This window comes from Sminthopsis crassicaudata, chromosome 3 (genome assembly GCF_048593235.1).
Source record: "Sminthopsis crassicaudata isolate SCR6 chromosome 3, ASM4859323v1, whole genome shotgun sequence".
Lineage (NCBI taxonomy): Eukaryota > Metazoa > Chordata > Mammalia > Dasyuromorphia > Dasyuridae > Sminthopsis > Sminthopsis crassicaudata.
Window position 1 is genome coordinate 178,287,109 of NC_133619.1, and position 19,036 is coordinate 178,306,144.

Sequence of the window (19,036 nt, forward strand, 5' to 3'; positions counted from 1 at the left end):
GGGTAATTCAGGGGCAGCAAAACTTTACCTCTCAGATAAATACATCTGGATAGATATTTGAGGAAGGGAAGCATATCAGACTCTCATTTCATGTACATTTAAGCCACAGATCTCTGAATATGAATCTTTGGCTTAAAACCTTTGTTCTGTTATATCAACACCACCATCACCATTGCAGCCACCACTAAGATAATCATACCAACAAGGCAGATATAAAAGGGAACTTAGAAGTCATCTAATGCAATTTTATATTTGAGGAAATTAAAGCCCAGGAAGGGCAAGAGTAAGTAACTTGCTCAAAGTTAAATTAGAGAAAATGTGGGAATTAAATTTGAATTCTTGGTTTTCAGAATATTTGATAATTTTTTTCTTTAAAACTAAAATTTTAATGATATTGGTTGGTTAATTCTAAACAAGTTCTAAGCAGTTTAAGCTAGCAGAAATTGTCCCAGTCTTCCCACCAAAAAAATTAAATACACATTTTGCTAATGGAAATATAGTATAACTCCACTTCTTTTTCACTCTTTAAATTTACATCAATATTTCCACATTTCTGACACTTTCTAGTGGTTGAGTTCCCATGTAGCTGAATTGATATTGTCTTAACAAAGCCCAAAATGTCCCAGCCAAGAAAAGCATCCTGTATGATTCTGGGTTAAAATTCAGCAAATATATTTTCAAAGCACTTCACAATGATATCTAAGTTCATCTGTCATACCTCTGAGAATTCAATTTGATAGAGAAGGAGCTGAGGTTTTAAATAATTTGGTTAATAAGTATATCCAAATGGGCTAGAATTCTCCTTACAAAGCTTCCAGGTTAGTTATTGAATACCTCCACTTCCAGATTTTTAGATACTTGGGCACACTCCATCTAGTATATTGCAAAACTCAAGAGGTCACTTACTGCAAGTGATGCTTACCTTTTAATCATAGTTATAGAAGAATCTTTCTATGCACAGCTGACTGGACTGATTCATGACACAGCTGGAGGTTGCTTTTGTACTATTCAAGAAACACCAGAATGCTAACTTCCTCAAAAAAAAAAAAATCTCACCATCCAAGGTGACACAGAACCTAAAATTCATTCACTCCTAGAGATTTATTCATTGTCCTAGGTAGGTTGTTCTTTTCAAATGTAATTCTTCTTTTTTCTTTTCTTTTTTTTATTTTTATTATAGCTTTTTATATACAAAACATATGCATGTGTAATTTTTCAACACTGACCCTTGGAAAACCTTTTGTTCCATCCTCCTTCCCCTCATCCTCTCCCCTAGATGGCAGACAGTCCCATACATGTTAAATATGTTACAGTATATGTTAAATATAATATATGTATACATATTTATACAGTTATTTATTTATACAGTTATCTTGTTTAGAAAGAAGCTAAAAATAACCTGAGAAGAAGAAAAACAAAATGCAAGCAAATAATAACAAAAAGAGTGGAAATGTTATGTTGTGGTCCATACTCATTTCCCAGTGTTCTTTCTCTGGGTATAGCTGGTTCTGTTCATTACGGATCAATTGGAACTGATTTGGATCTTCTCATTGTTGAAGAGAGCCACATCCATCAGAATTGATTATCATGTAGTATTGTTGTTGAAGTGTATAATGATCTCCTAGTTCTGGTCATTTCACTCAGCATCAGTTCATGTAAGGCTCTCCGAGCCTCTCTGTTTTCATCCTGCTGGTCATTTCTTACAGAACAATAATATTCCATAATATTCATATACCACAATTTATTCAGCCATTTTCCAATTGATGAGCATCAATTTCCAGTTTCCAGTTTCTGGCCACTACAAAAAGGGCTGCCACAAACATTTTGGCACATACAGGTCCCTTTCCCTTCTTTAACATCTCTTTGGGATTTAATAAGCCCAATAGTAGCACTGCTGGATGAAAGGGTATGCACAGTTGGACAACTTTTTGAGCATAGTTCCAAATTGCTCTCCAGAATGGCTGGGTGTATTCACAATTCCACCAACAAATCAGTGTCCCAGTTTTCCTACATCCCCTCCAACATTAGCCATTATATTTTCTTGTCATCTTAGCCAATTTGACAAGTATGTAGTGGTATCTCAGAGTTGTCTTAATTTGCATTTCTCTGATCAACAATTATTTGGAACACCTTTTCATATGACTAGAAATAGTTTTAAATTCTTCATCTGAAAATTGTCTGTTCATATCCTTTGACCATTTATCAATTGGAGAATGGCTTGATTTCTTATAAATTAGAGTCAATTCTCTATATATTTTGGAGATGAGGCCTTTATCAGAACCTTTAAAATGTAATTCTTCTGCTAATCCAATTTCAATTGATCAATGATGGACAGAATCAGCTACATCCAGAAAAGGAATACTGGGAAATGAGTGTAAACTATGAGCACTTTTTTTGTTTTTCTTCCCAGATTATTTTTACCTTCAGAATACAATTCTTCCTTTGCAAACAACATCAACAACAAAATTCGGTTCTGCACATATATATTGTACCTAGGATATACTATAAGATATTTAATATGTATGGGGATGCCTGCCATCTAGGGGAGGGAGTGGAGGGAAGGAGGGGAAAAATTCGGAACAGAAGGGAGTAAAAGGGATAATGTAAAAAATTACCTATGCATATGTACTGTCAAAAATGTCATAATTATAAAATTTAATAAAAAATTAATTCCCTAACCCTAAAAATCCTTCAAGAATCAGAGAAATTAAACTATGAACATAAAATTAAAGCCAGGGTGGAGGGAGAGAGATTTTTAGAGAGTGTTCTGCCAACAATACCTACTAACTGTTCCAGAAACAAGGCAGTTACTCATATGATTATTTAAGCTGCTTCCATTGAAGGCAACCATAAGCAAAATTGTAAGTTAAAGGCAACAAGTTTGTCATAGCAGTTCCTCAAGTAACCTTTTGATTTTCTCCTGATATGGGTACCCTGGGACCTCAAGGTTTCATTACTCTTTTTTTTAAATCTAAAAAGTATTTAATAATTATTCACATATCTAATAACTTATTCACACTGAAAAGTAAATGACTAATAAAGCTTATCATTCATTCTTTACATTTTATGAGATATTTTCATTTTAATAAAGGAAAATGCTTAAATCAAAATAATGCCTGTATTGTAAAACATCCTTTTTTATGTGTTGGTTTTGCAGAACTTTTTTTTCTTCTCATTCTTTTAAAGATAGCACTTTAGAGGGATTAGGAAGAATACAGTGGGGAAATGCAGATAATGTGAAAACAAAAGTTATCAACAAAATTTATTTTAAATAATCTTATGCTAAAGGATGAATATGCTAGCAGCTAGGGGATAAAGAAAGGCTTCATGTAAAAAGGAACACTTATGAAGGAAAATAAGGAATCTAACAGATGAAAATGAAATTTGAAAGAATTTTAGACCTAATGGTCAACCAGTTCAAAGGCATAGAGATGTGAGATGGAGTACCACTTGCCAATTTAACTGAAATATAAAGCAAGATGAGTAAGACAAAAAAGTTAGAAATAGGTAAACTTGTAAAGAGCATTCAACATCCAAATCCTGGTACCTCACTCACTTTTTGATATGTGTTTGTACAGTTTATCTTTCTAACCTTACATCTATGTGTGTGTTTCTATATATAAATATATATCCCTTCTAAATGTGTGTGTATGTGTATGTGTATGTGTATGTGTATGTATCTAATTTGGCCCCATCCTATAATTTGGCCCATTTCAGCCTATCTAAATCCTTTTGTGATTTTGATAGCTAGATGTACTAAATTCATGTCATCTGAAATTTCAATAAGTATGCTATCTGTGCTTCAGCCTAGTCATTGATAGCAGTTTTAAATGTAGCAAAAGAGAAGGGCCTAAAGCAGTACATTAGAGACTGCTCAGCAGGTTTGTTTCAATCCATTAATCACTACTCCCAGGGTCTGGTCTTTCAACTACCTCTGAATCCACTTGTCTACTTCTGTCCATCATAGAAATTAATAATAATATGTCACTTATTATATACTAGGTACTGTGCTAAGCACTTTAAAATATTATCTCATTTGATCCTCCCAACAAATGTTAGAGCTAAGTCCTATTTTTATTCCCATTTTACATTTGAGGAAATTGAATTAACCGGTCACACATCTGCAACTGGATTTTAACTGAGGTATTTCTAATTCTAGATCTAGTGATTTATTCACTTTGCCTACTAATTGCTCTTAAAATACAAACTATACCAAAAAATGAAGATTATTTTTTTCAAGTTGTTTGCTGAAATCTAGTTATACCATATATAGTATTATATATGGTATTCCCCTTATTTACCAGGCAAGTAACCTTGTAAAGGGCCCAGTGGAAAAATACTGGGCTTGAAACCAGGAAAACTCATTTTCCTGAGTTCAAATCCAGCTTCTGATATGTACTAGCTGCGTGACCCTGGGTAAGTCACTCAATGCTATTTGCTTTCATTTCCTCTATAAATCTATAAAATGAGCTGGAGAAGGAAATGACAAATCATCCCTGAACCATTATACCATTTACCATGTCAAAGTAAACCCCAAATAGGATCACAAGGACTTAGATACAACTGAACAATAAACCCAGTTTTTAAAAACAAGTAATTCAATGCTAATCTTGCCTAATTTATCATTTTTTGCCATATCAATGCCTTTCACTTTTACATAATATTTATTGCTAAATATAGTCTCCTAGTTCTCTATCCTGGGAATTTCATGTAAAAAAAAAAGATGAAAAATAAAAATTTATCCAAAAGCAACCTTGCCCAACAGCATATTCAACATTCCACAATCATACCATATCTGGTCAGTTCCAATTTATGGATTGGTTCAGGGAAATTAACTACTCAGCATATCTTCACTTTCCCACACACAAACTTACCCCCCCCCCAACCCACACTTTCAAACTTTTTTTCGTCTATATGTGTTACTTTTTCTACTAAAATATAAGCTTCTTTATAACAAAAATTGTATCATTTGCTTGTATTTGTATAGCCAGCACTTTACATACTATCTGGTATAAAGTAAGTATTTAATAAATACTTTTTCATTCATTTAATCTCTCAATCAGTCATACTCTCTTTTCTTTTAAATAAAAAAATAATAAAAGACATATTTTTTCATTGCTTTTCTGGAACCACACTTAGTAATCATAACTATACAACATTCAGTTTGGTTTTGTTTTCTGTCCATTTAGATTATGGTGGTTTGTTTTGTTTTCTCTTCATCTGGTTTTGTTTACTCTTCATCAGTTTTCATGAGCCTTCTCATATTTCTCTGAATTCTTCAAATTTATTTCTTTCTGGCATGATAATATTCCCTAAAAATAACATCCCACATTTTTCACCCATTCCCTAATATAAGATTATTATTTTTTTGTGTGTATTATTATGTTATGTTTTTACAATATGTTCATTTCCAAATATATTCCTCTTTCTACCCAGAGAGCCAATAAAACATTCTGGAATTTTGCCCAAAAATAGTGATAGAATCACCAGCCCATAATTTGAAGAATCTACCTGCTTCCTCATTTTGGAAATGGAGACATTGACTATTTCCAGTCTAAAAGAGATTCTCCCATTTACCAGAATTCCTGAGATCGCCACCAGGAGGTCACCAGTTACATCTACACGTTCTCTGAGGACTAGATGGTTTGAATTCATTAAGGGCACCTGAGTGACTTTTTTATCTTCTCACTTACCTTGGAATATCACATCTTATCCTTTTCCTGTTCTATCTAACCATAGCTTCTTTTGATATAGAACACAGATACAAAATAAAACCATATTAGCCATTATTACTTTTCAGAAAATTGTAATAATAATTTTATGGTTTTTTTAATTATTCTCACATTTAATGACTCAGCAGAAGTAAAAGTGTCATTTGACAAAGATTGTTTGAAAACTTCCAACCTTTTCAGTAGATTGACATATTCACTGTATCTCATCAGTAATATTTTATAACTTTGCCAAAAGGGCAGTGAAGATGAAGTCCTTTTTTATGCTTTTATATATCACAGAACAATTTACTTCCTTAAATCAAGTGATACGCCTGGTAAATAAAAACTATTAAAAATAAAAACAGAGACCTGGAACAATGTCTTGGGCACTCATATTGAGTTGGGAAGGGATAGATTAAATATTCTCATAGATCTTTTGAGAAAAAAGTCGATAATTTATTGTTTTGTATTATAATAAGAATTTTTTTCTAAGGTTCCTAAAATTACTGTCATTGTTATTCACTATTTTCTATAGTTTAAAAGATCTTTGAATCATTTCTTGCATTAATTGAAGAAAAAAGACACAATGTACTACAAAACTATTTCATGAGTTTAAGGTTTTAAACTAAGAAGCATTTTCAATGTTTCTATAAATGTGTATGTCAATACAGACAATTTTTACTGATTTACCCCATTCATTTCTCCCTTCCTTCTGTGTCCAGTATACTCCTCTTTTTCATCCCTTAAGTGATTTTTATGTAAATCCCTCAAATTTATCTCTTTTGTACAATTCTGACCTCCTTATGAAAACTTGAAATCCTTCTATTTTATTGAATGACTATTTTTCCTTTGAAGTATTGCTTAATCTTTCCAGATCAATTATTCTTGGTTGTAGTTTTATCTCCTTTTCCTTCTGGAATATCATGTTCCATGACCTCCATTCTTTTAATGTTGCAGCTGCTAAATACTGTGTAATTCTAATTATACCTATATGATATTTGATTTGTTCCTTTCTGTCCATTTGTAGCACTTTTTCCTTGATGTGATGGTTCTTTAATTTGGTTGTAATGTTCCTTGAAGTTTTTATGTTGGAATCTCTTTCCATAGTTTCTTGGTAAACTCTTTCAATATATATTTTCTTTTTGGTTCCAAGATATCAGGGAAATTTTCCTTGACAATTTCTTAAAAGATTCTGTCCAGGTCCTGCTTTTGATTATGGCTTTCAGATAGTCCAGCGATGCTTTCATTGCCTCTTGTGGTCTATTTGTTTGGTCATTTGTTTTCCTAGTGAAGTATTTTATATTTCTTCTATTTTTTTCATTCCTTTGAATTTTTTGATTCTTACTATCCTATACAGTCATAAGCTTCCATTTGCCCAGTTCTAACTTTTAAGGGAATGTTTTCCTCAGTTTTTATACATCCTTTTCTATCTGCGAAATTCTACTTTTTAAGTAGTGGTTTTCTTTTTCCAAGCTGTTAACTCTTTTTTTCTTTCTTTCTTTCTTTCTTTTTTTTTTAACAGAAACAGAAATTTTTAATTAAAGCTTTTTATTTTCAAAACATATGCATGGGGTCTGGTGTGTGCTGAAGCAGAAAGGATATTCCTGTATTTTCCTGAGGCTACACTGGTCTGGCCACTGGAGGTGTCTGGGCTATGCTGAAGCACATGCACATGGAAGTCTGACTGCTGGATATCTATTTGCCCAGGCTAGGCTGAAACACTTGAGTTATTGTAGCTGGAGTTTGCCCATTTCCCTGACTATGTTGAGGCAAATGGGGGCTTCTGGTGTTCACATCTGTCTGTTCCATTGCACTGTGGCTCAGTATCTCCCCAGGTTTGCTGAGGTGAGGCTTGTTCCTGGCTTACTGCCATGCTTCCTGAACTGGACAGTGTTTCCTCCTTATCTTCCAAGTTTCTTGGCTTAAAGATTCTTCCAACCCATCTTTTTGCTGGTTCTGCTATTCCAGGATTTGTTTTGGGACACTATTTTATGGTTATTTGGAGGTGAATATAGGAGAACCATGGCTATTTGTTGCTTACTCTGACATCTTGGTTCCTAAAAGTCCCTGATTAATGCTTTTCAAAAGAACAAATTGCTGGGCTACTAAAAGAAAATCAAGCTCTGTTGATGTATGTTTTAATTAATTATATTACTTCTATTTTAAGAGAAATATATTTAGATGTCTTCGGAGGAAGTTAATCAAGGAAACTTAAAATATGTGTTATATATCTGTTCTTAAATAGTAAGTAATTTGATCTATGTGTTTAATGCATTTGCAAATCCTTCCAAGATTAGGGTCAAGATTAAGGGCCAATTACTGAGTTTTGACTATTTAATCATAGTTTTTAAAATCATATGTCCTCTCATAAATACTTCCCAGAATATTTCCACCAAATTTGCTAGGGATTTTCTTCTAGATATTGACATTTTTGAATGTTCATTGAATACATTGACCATCCATTATTTAACATTTTTTCTTGCTATATGACCAATATATTTTTTCTTCCATAAATATGTTTCTGTTGATCTCTGTTATATGTCCTCCAAAGTTCTTTGTTAATGTGTTATACCACATTCCTATCCATTATCCTTTGCATCTCCTACAACCTATTTATGAAAAATTCAAGGCATAGAGAATGACCAAAGAACACCATTCTAGAAAAGATACATTTTTATTTCCAGAAGAAGCTTAGATTCTTTAAAAGACTGTAACATTTCTCAAAGAAATTTATCTCATTTTTCTCTTCCTGTTCTGGTCTTGACTCAACTCATTATTCATTTACAGTGTTTACATAGCACTTTTATTGGTTTCTCATCACGTTGAATATTCCAGGCTATACAATGGACATCATCAATCTATTTTGTTTTTCCTGAAGTCAGATCAAACTTTCTTTATTGATCAGAAACAATAAATATATATTTTTAAAATATCCATAAAAACACTTTATTTATTCCTCCCCTCCTTACTTATGTTACTCAGGACATAGTTTCAGTTCTTTGTCCAGTGGCATGTCTTCTGGGAAAGTTTTTCTTCTCTAGAAAGATGAGTTTCCCCAATGGGAGTTAGATCAGGGCCACAGGCCCTCATATCAAATGTGTTCAATTTCTCTATTTCTTAAGATGCTCTCTAGGCATACAAAGTACAGCTTTTGCATCATCAATTGTAGTTCAGTTCAGGGTGACATTTGGAGGAAGAAAGGGTGAAAGTCTTTTAGGCTAGATAAATGTGATAATTTAAGATTATTTGATTTACATTTCTCCCCTCTCCTTCTGGAAAAATAGTGTAAGAAAACTGACTCGGAAAAAAATATGTAAGCTCAGCAAATTAGTCTCCTATCTTATTCATGTCACTGAGGTTTTGTTTATGACTCTAATAGTATTTTCAAAATAGAAGTTTAAAAGAGTCTAAAAACAGATTTTGATTTTAGAGAAGACTGTTAAAAGGATTGACTAGATATAACAAATCTATGAATAGGTGCTATTTTATTCTAATCTTACAAATGAGAAACTGAGTCTGAATGAGAAGTTTAGAAACTTAACCAGGGTTACACAACTTGGAGTCTAAGGCAGGATTTAAACTAATGTCTCTGAGATCCCTTAGTCCAGTGTCTCAAAAGAATAAAAAAAAAAAGAAATGAGTCAAACAAAAATATTTCTACCTAGTCCAAAAATTGTAATAAAAATATGCTTAGCAGATAGAAATTCAGAATAGAATCCTTTACATAATTTCCCAAATGTCCATTCAATGCACTAATTAAGCAAACACAGAGAAACTAGGAAGATACCAGTATTGGTATTCATCCAAGTGAATAGTTTAAAAGTTAGGAAAGACAATATTCTAGCATATCGACAGTATGAAATAAAATTTCTAGCTAATCTAGGAGTCAAATCTATTTATTGTAGACAATATATTCTTCAGAAAACCTACCTGCTAGGCATAATTCAAGGCTAACTCTTGGTGAAAGTAGCTATTATAAATAATTCCCCTAAGTAATTTCTGTGAGGGACTAGACTCCTTTTTCTTTTTTTGTATGTAGAGATTATCTTTTTTGTTAATTTATTTTATTTTATTTTTCTTTTAATTTTTTTGGGGGGAATGTGAAACAGAATCTTCACTATGCACAATTCTTTTCTACTTTTAAACACATAAGTTCAACACATTACTTTCTTTTTTCACATTTAATTTAATTTCTCAATTATATGTAAAGATAGTTTTCAAAATTCATTTTGAATTTGAAGTTCAGATTTCTCCTCCTCCCTTCCTTTTTTCTAAAGTAATTCCTTTTTTTATTTAATATTTTATTTTCCCCTCCCGTTACATGTAAAACAAAGTTTAACATTTGTTTTTTTTTTTTTTTTTTAAGTTTTGAGTTTTAAATTCTCTCCCCTACTCCTCCTTCACTGAAAAGGCACAGGTGATGTTATGCCAAATAGTTCCATAGAGGTCATGTTATGAAAGAAAACATATATTTCCCCCACTCCTCAAAAAAAAAAAAAAAAACTCAAGAAAAACAAAGTAAAAAGAATATGTTTCAATCTTTATTCAAAATACAATCAGTTTTTTTCTGGGTATAGATAACATTTTTCCTGATAATTCCTTCAGTGTTCTCTTGGATTATTGTATTGCTGAGAAGAGCAAAGTCATTTACAGCTGATCATCTTTTATCATTGCCGTTACTTTGTAAATAGTACATTTAACTTTGCATATGGTCATGGAAGTCTTTTAAGGTTTTTGTAGAGCATACTGCTCATTATACCACCATTTTTTTAGTCATTCTTCAGTTGATGGGTATCCCCTCAGTTTCCAATTCTTTGCCCTGAGAAGAGAGATGCTACAAATATTTTTGTATTTTGTATTTTCCTTTCCTTTCCTTCTTTTCTAATCTCCTTTGGGATATATGCTTAGTACGGCATTGTTAGGTCAAATAGTTTTATAACCTTTTGGGCATAATTCCAATTGTTCTATATAATGGTTAAATCAGTTCATAATCCCACCATCAAAGTAGTTTTTCTATATAAATGATTCTTGGCTGTCCTCCTAGCTCCATTTCTCTCTGGAATATTATATTTGGAACCCTCCAGTTCTTTAAGATCAAAGTTGCTAAACCTTATGTTATCCTGACTATGGCTCCACTATATTTCTATTGTTTCTTTCTGGATGCTTGCAATATTTTCCCCTTAACCTGGGAGTTTGAAAATCTGGCTATAATATTCCTGAGAGCTTTCATTTTAGAGTTTCTTGCAAGAGGTGATCAGTAGATTCTTTCAATTTCTGGTTGTAGAATAGAAATGGGACAGTTTTCCTTGATAATTTAATTTTAAAAATTAATAAATAAGACTCCAAGGCATTTGGGGAAATTGATTTGCCCAAAACACAGCTAATAAGTCTTAAGTGTCTTGAGACTGAATTTGAACTGAGGCCCTCTTGCTTCTAGGACTGGTGCTCTATCCACTTGCACCATCTACCTTCTTCTCTGTGATAATTTCTTGAAAGATGATATTTAGGCTCTTTTTTTTTTTTTGATCATGACTTTTACATAGTCAAATAATTTTAAAATTATCTTTGCTGGATTTATTTTCCAAGCCAGATGATTTTCCAATGAGATGTTTCATATTGTTTTCTATTTTTTCATTCTTTTTTTATTTCTCATAAAATTATCAGCTTTGATTTGCTTGGTTCTAATTTTTAAGGAATTACTTTTCTCAGTGAGTTTTTACACCTTCTTTTTTTTTTCTTTTTTGTTTTTTAAAGCATTCTTCTTCTCATTGGCATTTTGTATTTTTTTGCATCACTTTCATTTCTGTTCCCAATTTTTTCCTTTATTTCTTTGACTTGGCTCTAAGAATCCCTTCTGAGTTCTTCTATGACCTGAGATCAATTCTTATTTTCCTTGGAAGCTTTGGATGTAGGAGCTTTAACTTTGTTTTCATCTTTTGAGTGTGCATTTTGATCTTTCTCATCACCATAGTAACTTTCTATGGTAAGTATTTTTTTCTGTTGTTTGCTCATTTTCCTAGCCTATTATTCATCTTTTTGGTTAAGTAGAACTCTTTGGTAAAGCAGAACTCAGTTTCCATGGTGAAGGGTGCAATGTCCTAAGCTTCAGGGATTTTGTACAGCTGTTTCCAGAGATTCTTCTAGGAGTTTATAAGTTTTCAGTTCTTCCAAGGTAGTAAGATCTAAAGAGAAGTGTGTTTCCTACTCTCCTGGTCTGTGCTCTAGTCTATGAGGAACCACAAGCACTCTTTTCTGCCTTGGACCTGTGAGGAGAGTCCCTAATCCACTCTGGCTAGAAGTGCTAGTATAGCATTCCTCCTCACTCTGGAACTGTGAGCCAAGACTACACCTGGATCTGAGTGTGAGCAAAGGAACAGTCCCATCTCAGTGCTTGCAAAGAGAGTTCCTTCTGACCAGCTGTTTTAATCCCTTACTATTGGTGGGCTAAGAAACCTTTGGAAGCTGCTACCACTACCCTCACTGCTGTGGATTCAGTGATTCCCAAAGCCTGATCCTGGTTTACGGGTTTCCCCGAGGCTCTCTCATACATGTGTCACAAACCTTTCCTGCCAACCTTCTGAGTGGATTTTAGTGTATGGTTGCTGAGAGGTCTGGAAACCACCACTGTTGCCTGATTCAGAGGCTCCCATTTTTAACCTTAAAGAAACTAAAGCTGCATTACACTGGCAACATGAATGGGTGGGAGCGGGGTAGAAGACCATGAAAGAATACATTGAATTCATTTTTGTGTTTAAAAATAATGCTAGACAAGAAGACTGTACGACGATCATTTCTGATGGACGTGGCTCTCTTCTACAATGAGATGATTCAAAACAGTTCCAATTGTGCAATGATGAAGGGAGCCACCACCCATAGAGAAGACTGTGGGAACTGAGTATGGTTCATAACATAGCATTTTTATTCTTTCTGTTGTTGTTTGCTTGCATTTTGTTTTCTTTCTCAGGTCTTTTTTTCCTTCCTTCTTGGATATGATTTTTCTTGTGCAGCAAGACAACTGTATAAATATGTATACATATATTGGATTTAACATATTTAACATGTATTGAACTTCCTGACTTCTAGGGGCGGTGGAGAGGGGAAGGAGAGGAAAATTTGGAACAGAAGGTTTTCCAAGGTTCAATGTTGAAAAATCACCCATGCATATGTTTTGTAAATAAAAAGTTTTAATAAAAATAAATAAATAGATGAAAAGAAAATAATGCTAGTTCACCTGCTAGAAATGACTATTGCTGTATTTATATAGAGCTTTAAAGTTTGCCATGTGAATTCCTTGGTTTATTTGAATCTCTTAACAAATTCATGAGGAAGGTTTTATGATTATCCTCATTTTAAAGATGAAAAAAACAGGCTGAGAGGTTAAGTAACCTGATCAGGGTCATCTAGCATGTGAGACAAAATTTGAAGTACAATCTCTCCAGATCCTTGAGTCCAGTACCACAAAAAAATTAGATATATTAATAAATCTGGGTGGGTCAAGGACAATACTTCCCAGAAGAACTTCAGGGAAGTTGGAGGAGATTCAGAGTCAGGATTCAGGAAGAAGAGGATTTGAGATTCTACCTTCATGCTGACTGGAGGCTTTGGATTCAGAGGGAGCTAGAGATTGAAGCTGGCTGGAGAGATTCTGACAGGAAAAGATTCAAGACTTTGAAAGACACAATAGAAAACTAAAGCCAAGGCTGCCTCCCCAGACTGCCTTCTTCTAGATTGCCTCCTTCCAGACTGCTTCCTTCCAGACTACTCTGCCCAATCAATGTTGTCTCCTTTTATCCTCCCAGAGAATGGGCTTGTGGGAACTACTTACAACCAATGAGCTAGCTTCTTTAAAGGTGTAAACTCCTTTAAAGGTTTGAACTAAAGATGTGAACTCTGAGCTAGAGAATTGTTAAGTACCATGCTAAATTAGACAACTAAGTTACCACCTAGTAATCCTAACAGATATATTAATAATAACAAAATATAAGTTGATAATTTCCAAAGGGGGGAAATTCAAAACCTAAGTTGTTCAAAACAACCTGGTAGTGTGCAAAATAACACAGTATCTTTCCTTCCCAACTGACACTACTTCACAATTTCCTATTTCCATCATGGGTAGTCTTAACATGGACAAATCTCCTGCAAAGACACCGAAACTTTATTATGTAATATTAGGTTCTTACTAAGTGCTAATGAGATAATGAGATATTAGGTTTTTGCTAAGTGTTAAGTACAGACTTAGCAGGGATTTATGTAGGGGAGATACTCCTCAAGTGAAAGGCAGGCAAGGAGAATGATAGAAAAAATTAGTGTCCCTTAGAATCTGGGAGGAATTAGGTGTCCCAATGGACCACAGGCCTAGAGAAAATGAGGCATCTTCCAAACCAGTAAAGTCTGGTTTGAATCTAGCAAGAGCAGGCATCAAGGCAAGGAATCTAAAAGCCTGGATTTGGGGAATTGTGTTGATTCACATGTGTCTATTAGGATAGACTGAGATAAAAGAAAAGACTCCTGGAGGATGGAAGGCTAGTTGATATTCTACTTAGTGTTTGGGAGATTACAAAGGAAAATGTGAGAGAGAAGAGGTAGTAGATTGCCCATCAAATGAAGGTCTACAGAACCATTGTGCCAGCTTCATTGTTATATGCCTGTAAAATCTGGATAATTTATTAGTGACATGACAGGAAACTGTATAACTTCCATTTGACTTGTCTTAAGAATACTCTTAAAATCACCAGGAAACATAAGATACTACAAACTCAAGGCCCTTTCTCGAGCTGAAACGCCAAATATCCAAACTTTATTACAGAGATAGCAACTCCTGTGGGCTGGCCATGCTGTTCAAATGATGAAAATTCATTTGCCTAAAAGACTTTTTTACAGAGAAATTACACAATCCAGGTACTTACAAGGATGTCAGAAGAAGAGATACAAGGACACTCTTAAGGTCTCTAAACAATTTTGGAATCAGTTATGAGACATGGGACACACAGGCCCATAATCGCCCAGCATGCTCAAAAGAAACATGAGATGCATGAGATGCACAAATTTAGAGACATCTCCACTCCACATGTTCATAGGGATTATTTGTGTCAGACTATGGGAAAGCTTTCCAAGCTCATATTGATATGATAGTAGGACACACTGTACCTTAACTCCAACAGAGTAGTGTCATTTTGGTCCTCTTCAAGAACAAAGGACAGCAACCAACAAGAGACGTTCACTGTATTCCTTGAAGATATCAACATCCTTTCAGACAACCAAACTTATAAGCTTGCAGTCCTATTCGACATCTCACTCATTCCATCTCCTCTTAGCCAATGGGTTGTAGTTGTTGATAGCTTCTATACATTTCTTAAGTAGTTAGGGGCAGAGAAAATAGAGTGAGGGCCTAGAAACAGGAGGACTCATCTTTCTGAGTTCAAACCCATCTTTAGACACTTCTTAGCTGTGTGATTCTGGTCAAATCACGTAAACCTGTTTGCCTCAGTATCTTCTATAAAATGAGCTAAAAAAGGAAATGATAAATTTAGTAGCTTAGCCAAGAAAACCCCAAATGCAGTCATGGAGAGTTAGATAGGACTGGACAATAGAAGGAAAAACAGACGGACACACACACACACACACACACACACACACACACACACACATACACAGAAACAGACAAAAAGAGAGTATTAGTATTAGCTGTAAAACCCTGCTTAAATCACTTTTATCTTTCTGATTCTCAATTTCCAAATCTGTAAAATGGATGGATAAAGTTGTGAGGATCAAGAATTCATTCCTATTAAGTGTTTTGCAAGCCTTAAAGCTATGTATATTTGAGCTTTTTTTTCAGGCACAAAAATGATGTGGGTAAAAATAAAATTACAAGAAATTACTTTGGTTTTAACTACATTAAGATAGCAAACTCTATTTCCCTCCCAACCAAAATAAATAATTTTATTTAAATATCAAAATGTCAGTCATACACATGCCCTAAGTAACATTCTTGTCTCTATATTCCATCTCAATTTATATACTTTACCTTCCTTTTGCTCCATAAAGGCAGTCAAGTCCATGAACCTTATAGAGCACTTTTGTCCAATAATTAGACCTCTGAGATCTTTAAAAATTTGTATAGCATTTTACTTTCTGCCACTGAAGTAAGCATTATTCTTAATGCTTACTTATACTTAAGAGTATTCGTAAATACTTTGAGATTTTCCTTCAAACCATTACCACATTTTTATTAGTTTTACTACCTTCCTATACATTCAAATTGATACTTTTATGGTTGAAAAATTTAAATTAGCATGTTTCTGCTTATCACGTTACCTTGAAAGTGGAATTTTCTGTCCTTTTTGTTGTTTAATAGTTTCTGATTTAAGGACATATGCTTTATTTTTCCCTCTAAAAAGATATAACAACTATCCCAAATGAAAGCAGTTTCAAAATTTAGCATCGTTTTAGCTGCACCAGTCAGTCATCACCCCGGGGTCCTTCTGTAGTTTATTTTTTACCTCAAAAAAAAACTTATTTTATTTCCAACTTTTCCCTACCAACTTATCCTAGAGGTAGAACAATGACTAGTAATAGAATCAGACTTAAAATTTCCCCACCTTGCGGCCACTGGGCACACCTACGGATTCTTCGGCTGACTGTTTTGGCATCCTATGCTCTCAAGCTAAAGCTGCCTGGGAGAGGTATCTTTGCTTTTAGAGAACTCTCGCAGGGTTGTGAAGTGAAGTCGGAAATCAGTTCCCCCCAGGAACTAGAGAACTGGAAGGTCATCTGTGTGACTTGAAATAAGTGTGGAGGTAATTAGTGTGGAGAAGAGGGCCAGACAAAAGGCAAGGCAGCACTTTCTGTCCTGGAGGACCAGCTGTTGAGGTTCCAATAACTCAGGCAAATTTTTGCTGAAAGGGATAAGACCGGCGAAGACAAATGGACATTCTCTGCATTAGCAGACTCCTACTAAACCCCGTTCTTATCTAGTTTCCCCTACACTCCAATTGTCAGATCTACCAACTACGGAAGGCTTAAAACTAAATTAGGTCACCAAAGAATGAGGGTGTTGTCCCCAAACTTTGTGTCCTTTCCCGATAGAGCAGAATCATTTCTCTTCAGTATACCCCCAGCCCTACTTTCTGGGAAGACTGAAGAGATAAAGAGGGAGGTGGTGAGGCAGGTTGTTTGAGAGCCCTTTCTGTGTGTGTGGGGGGGGGGGGGGGGTTTACTAACTCGACATTTTTTTCTCATTTTCTTGTTTGCCCTTTAGGAGGTGGTGCATTTGAGGAATGGTGATCGTCTACGTATAAAGATTCTCCTAACTATCCCACTCCTTTTTCTGGGTGGGGGGGAAGGGAACGCTACTGCTTTTTTAAGTGTCTCAGGAGAGGGAGAAACAAGGCAGTTTCGGAGCCAATGGAAAGAGGAACAAAGGAATGAAGTGGTGCTACTAGAAAACACACTCTGCTCTCTCTTCCCTTTTGGTCCCTTCACTCCCACCCCTCCACGTACTCATCCCCCTTCCCTTCTCAGTCTTTCGGGTGAGCCAACACATAAGTGTACAACACAGATATTCAAATAAACACATGTGAGGTGCATTCAATACGTACATCTGGCATACGGAGCGTGTGCACATATCTACTTTCTATGTGTAAATACACATTTCTAGTTATCCCTGTTAACATCAATAGTTTAATCTTGAGTCCTCGTTGTATCTCTCTCTCTCTCTCTCTCTCTCTCTCTCTCTCTCTCTCTCTCTCTCTCTCTCTCTCTCTCTCTCTCTCTCACACACACACACACACACACACACACACACACACACACACACACACACACACACACCCTAATAGGTGTAGCATCACTTAGAAAGCCGAAAGCAAAACCCAAGTCTGGGCTGCGCGCTTTCCGAAGTGGGATACAATGGGAAGGGGAGGGGAGCGCTAGTGTGCTAGGCGCTCTCCGCTTTGTCCTGTAACCTTCTTTAGCTTTCCAGGAGCCAAAGAAAGGGACCAGGCTGGGAAAGTCCAACGTGGGAGGTGGGCAAAGGGAGGAAGAGTGCGGAGAGAGAACCAAGGGAGCGAGCGTTAGCTTCAGGAGGGAGGCGCCCCCTCGAGCAGAACTGGAAGCCTGCGGCTCCCTGCCCGAGTGGTGGCCGCTGAAGTGGGTACCCCGGAGCCCGCCTCTTTTACATAGGGTCTCATGTCGTTCGCTAGACCCTCTCGCAGCCCCGCGTCGGCGACGACCCTGCAGCTGCAGCAGCTGCCGCTTGCTGCTCAGCTTCCCAGAACAATGAGGCTGGTAGCGCGGGAGGCGCGGAGCTAAGCGCAGCCCCCTCCCCGCCTCCCTCGGCACACTCCCTCCCTTCATTCCCCGAGCGAGCACCGACTAGAGCCGGCGGCCCGAGCACCTAGCAGAGGCATCTGTAGCAGCGGCGGCGGCAGCCAAGGAAGCGGTCCAGGAGGAGAGAGAACCGCGGAGGGTGCAAAAGCAGCCGAGCAGGAACCGCGGCCACCTTGCAGGCTGCAGCCCCGGCAGCCTCAGCATGTCTGCCCCACGGCAGCCACCGAGAATCTCGCTTTCGCCCAGACAAACACCCTCCCTGCATCAAAGGCGGCCCCAGAAGCAGCCAAAGCAGAAGCGGCAGCTTCCCAGCTTCCCCGATCTTTAACGCCCCGAGGGAGCCCTGCTCCTGCTCTTAGGTAAAAACCTCGAGCTTAACCTGATGACCCAGCATCCAACCCTCCTCTCCAGGTTAGCAATGGGCTTTACCGAAGTGAGACAGCGAAGCATCTCAGGCAGGGTTGGGGCAGCGGGATGGAAGGGTTGTTGTATCAGCTGGAAAAGAGTCAAATCTACTTAAGCGTGTGTGTGCTCCCCAGTTTGCATCCAGTCCCTGACATTGCATGGATAGTCTACCTATCTAGACAGTCAGACTCTTCTGTGTGAGTGTGTGGTGTGTGTGTCCTCGTGTGCGCGCGCCCGTGAAACTGCTTGGGAATAAAAATGTGGCACACACTTCCGATTCCTGCCTTCTTCAGCCGGAGCGCTGAGGTATCCTGAGTATTTTGAAGAGGCGTTTAAGTGAGGGTTGGTTAAGAGGGGAAAGTGGCAGGGGAGCGGAGGCGGGCGATGCCTTTCTCCTTGGTACAAGAGTGCGGGTGTGCGGTGAGGACACAACGCTGAATTACCAGAGAAAGAAAGCCTTGTAGGTTCCGAATTCGTGGAAGACGTGTGTGTGTGTGTGTGTGTGTGTGTGTGTGTGTGTGTGTGTGTGTGTGTATGTGTGTGTTCAGGAGGGAAGAGGTATCCGCAAGCTCTAGCTTGTGAAACCTGGTGCA

The 19,036-nt window shown here is 36.6% G+C and overlaps 1 protein-coding gene across 6 annotated transcripts in view; it reads left to right on the plus strand.

The window, feature by feature from the left end:
• Window positions 1–19,036, plus strand: part of ST6GAL2 (ST6 beta-galactoside alpha-2,6-sialyltransferase 2) — a 122,168-nt gene that overhangs the window by 3,389 nt on the left and 99,743 nt on the right. The window contains exon 1 of one of the 6 annotated variants that reach the window (XM_074299672.1): window positions 18,122–18,397. The exons of 2 other annotated variants lie outside the window; for them this stretch is intronic. Coding sequence is in view for 1 of the 4 variants with exons in the window: in XM_074299668.1 (XP_074155769.1) it covers window positions 18,421–18,449 (29 nt within the window). In the remaining 3 variants the exon portion in view is untranslated. 3 more of the 6 variants (XM_074299668.1, XM_074299671.1, XM_074299673.1) reach the window with 3 other exon arrangements.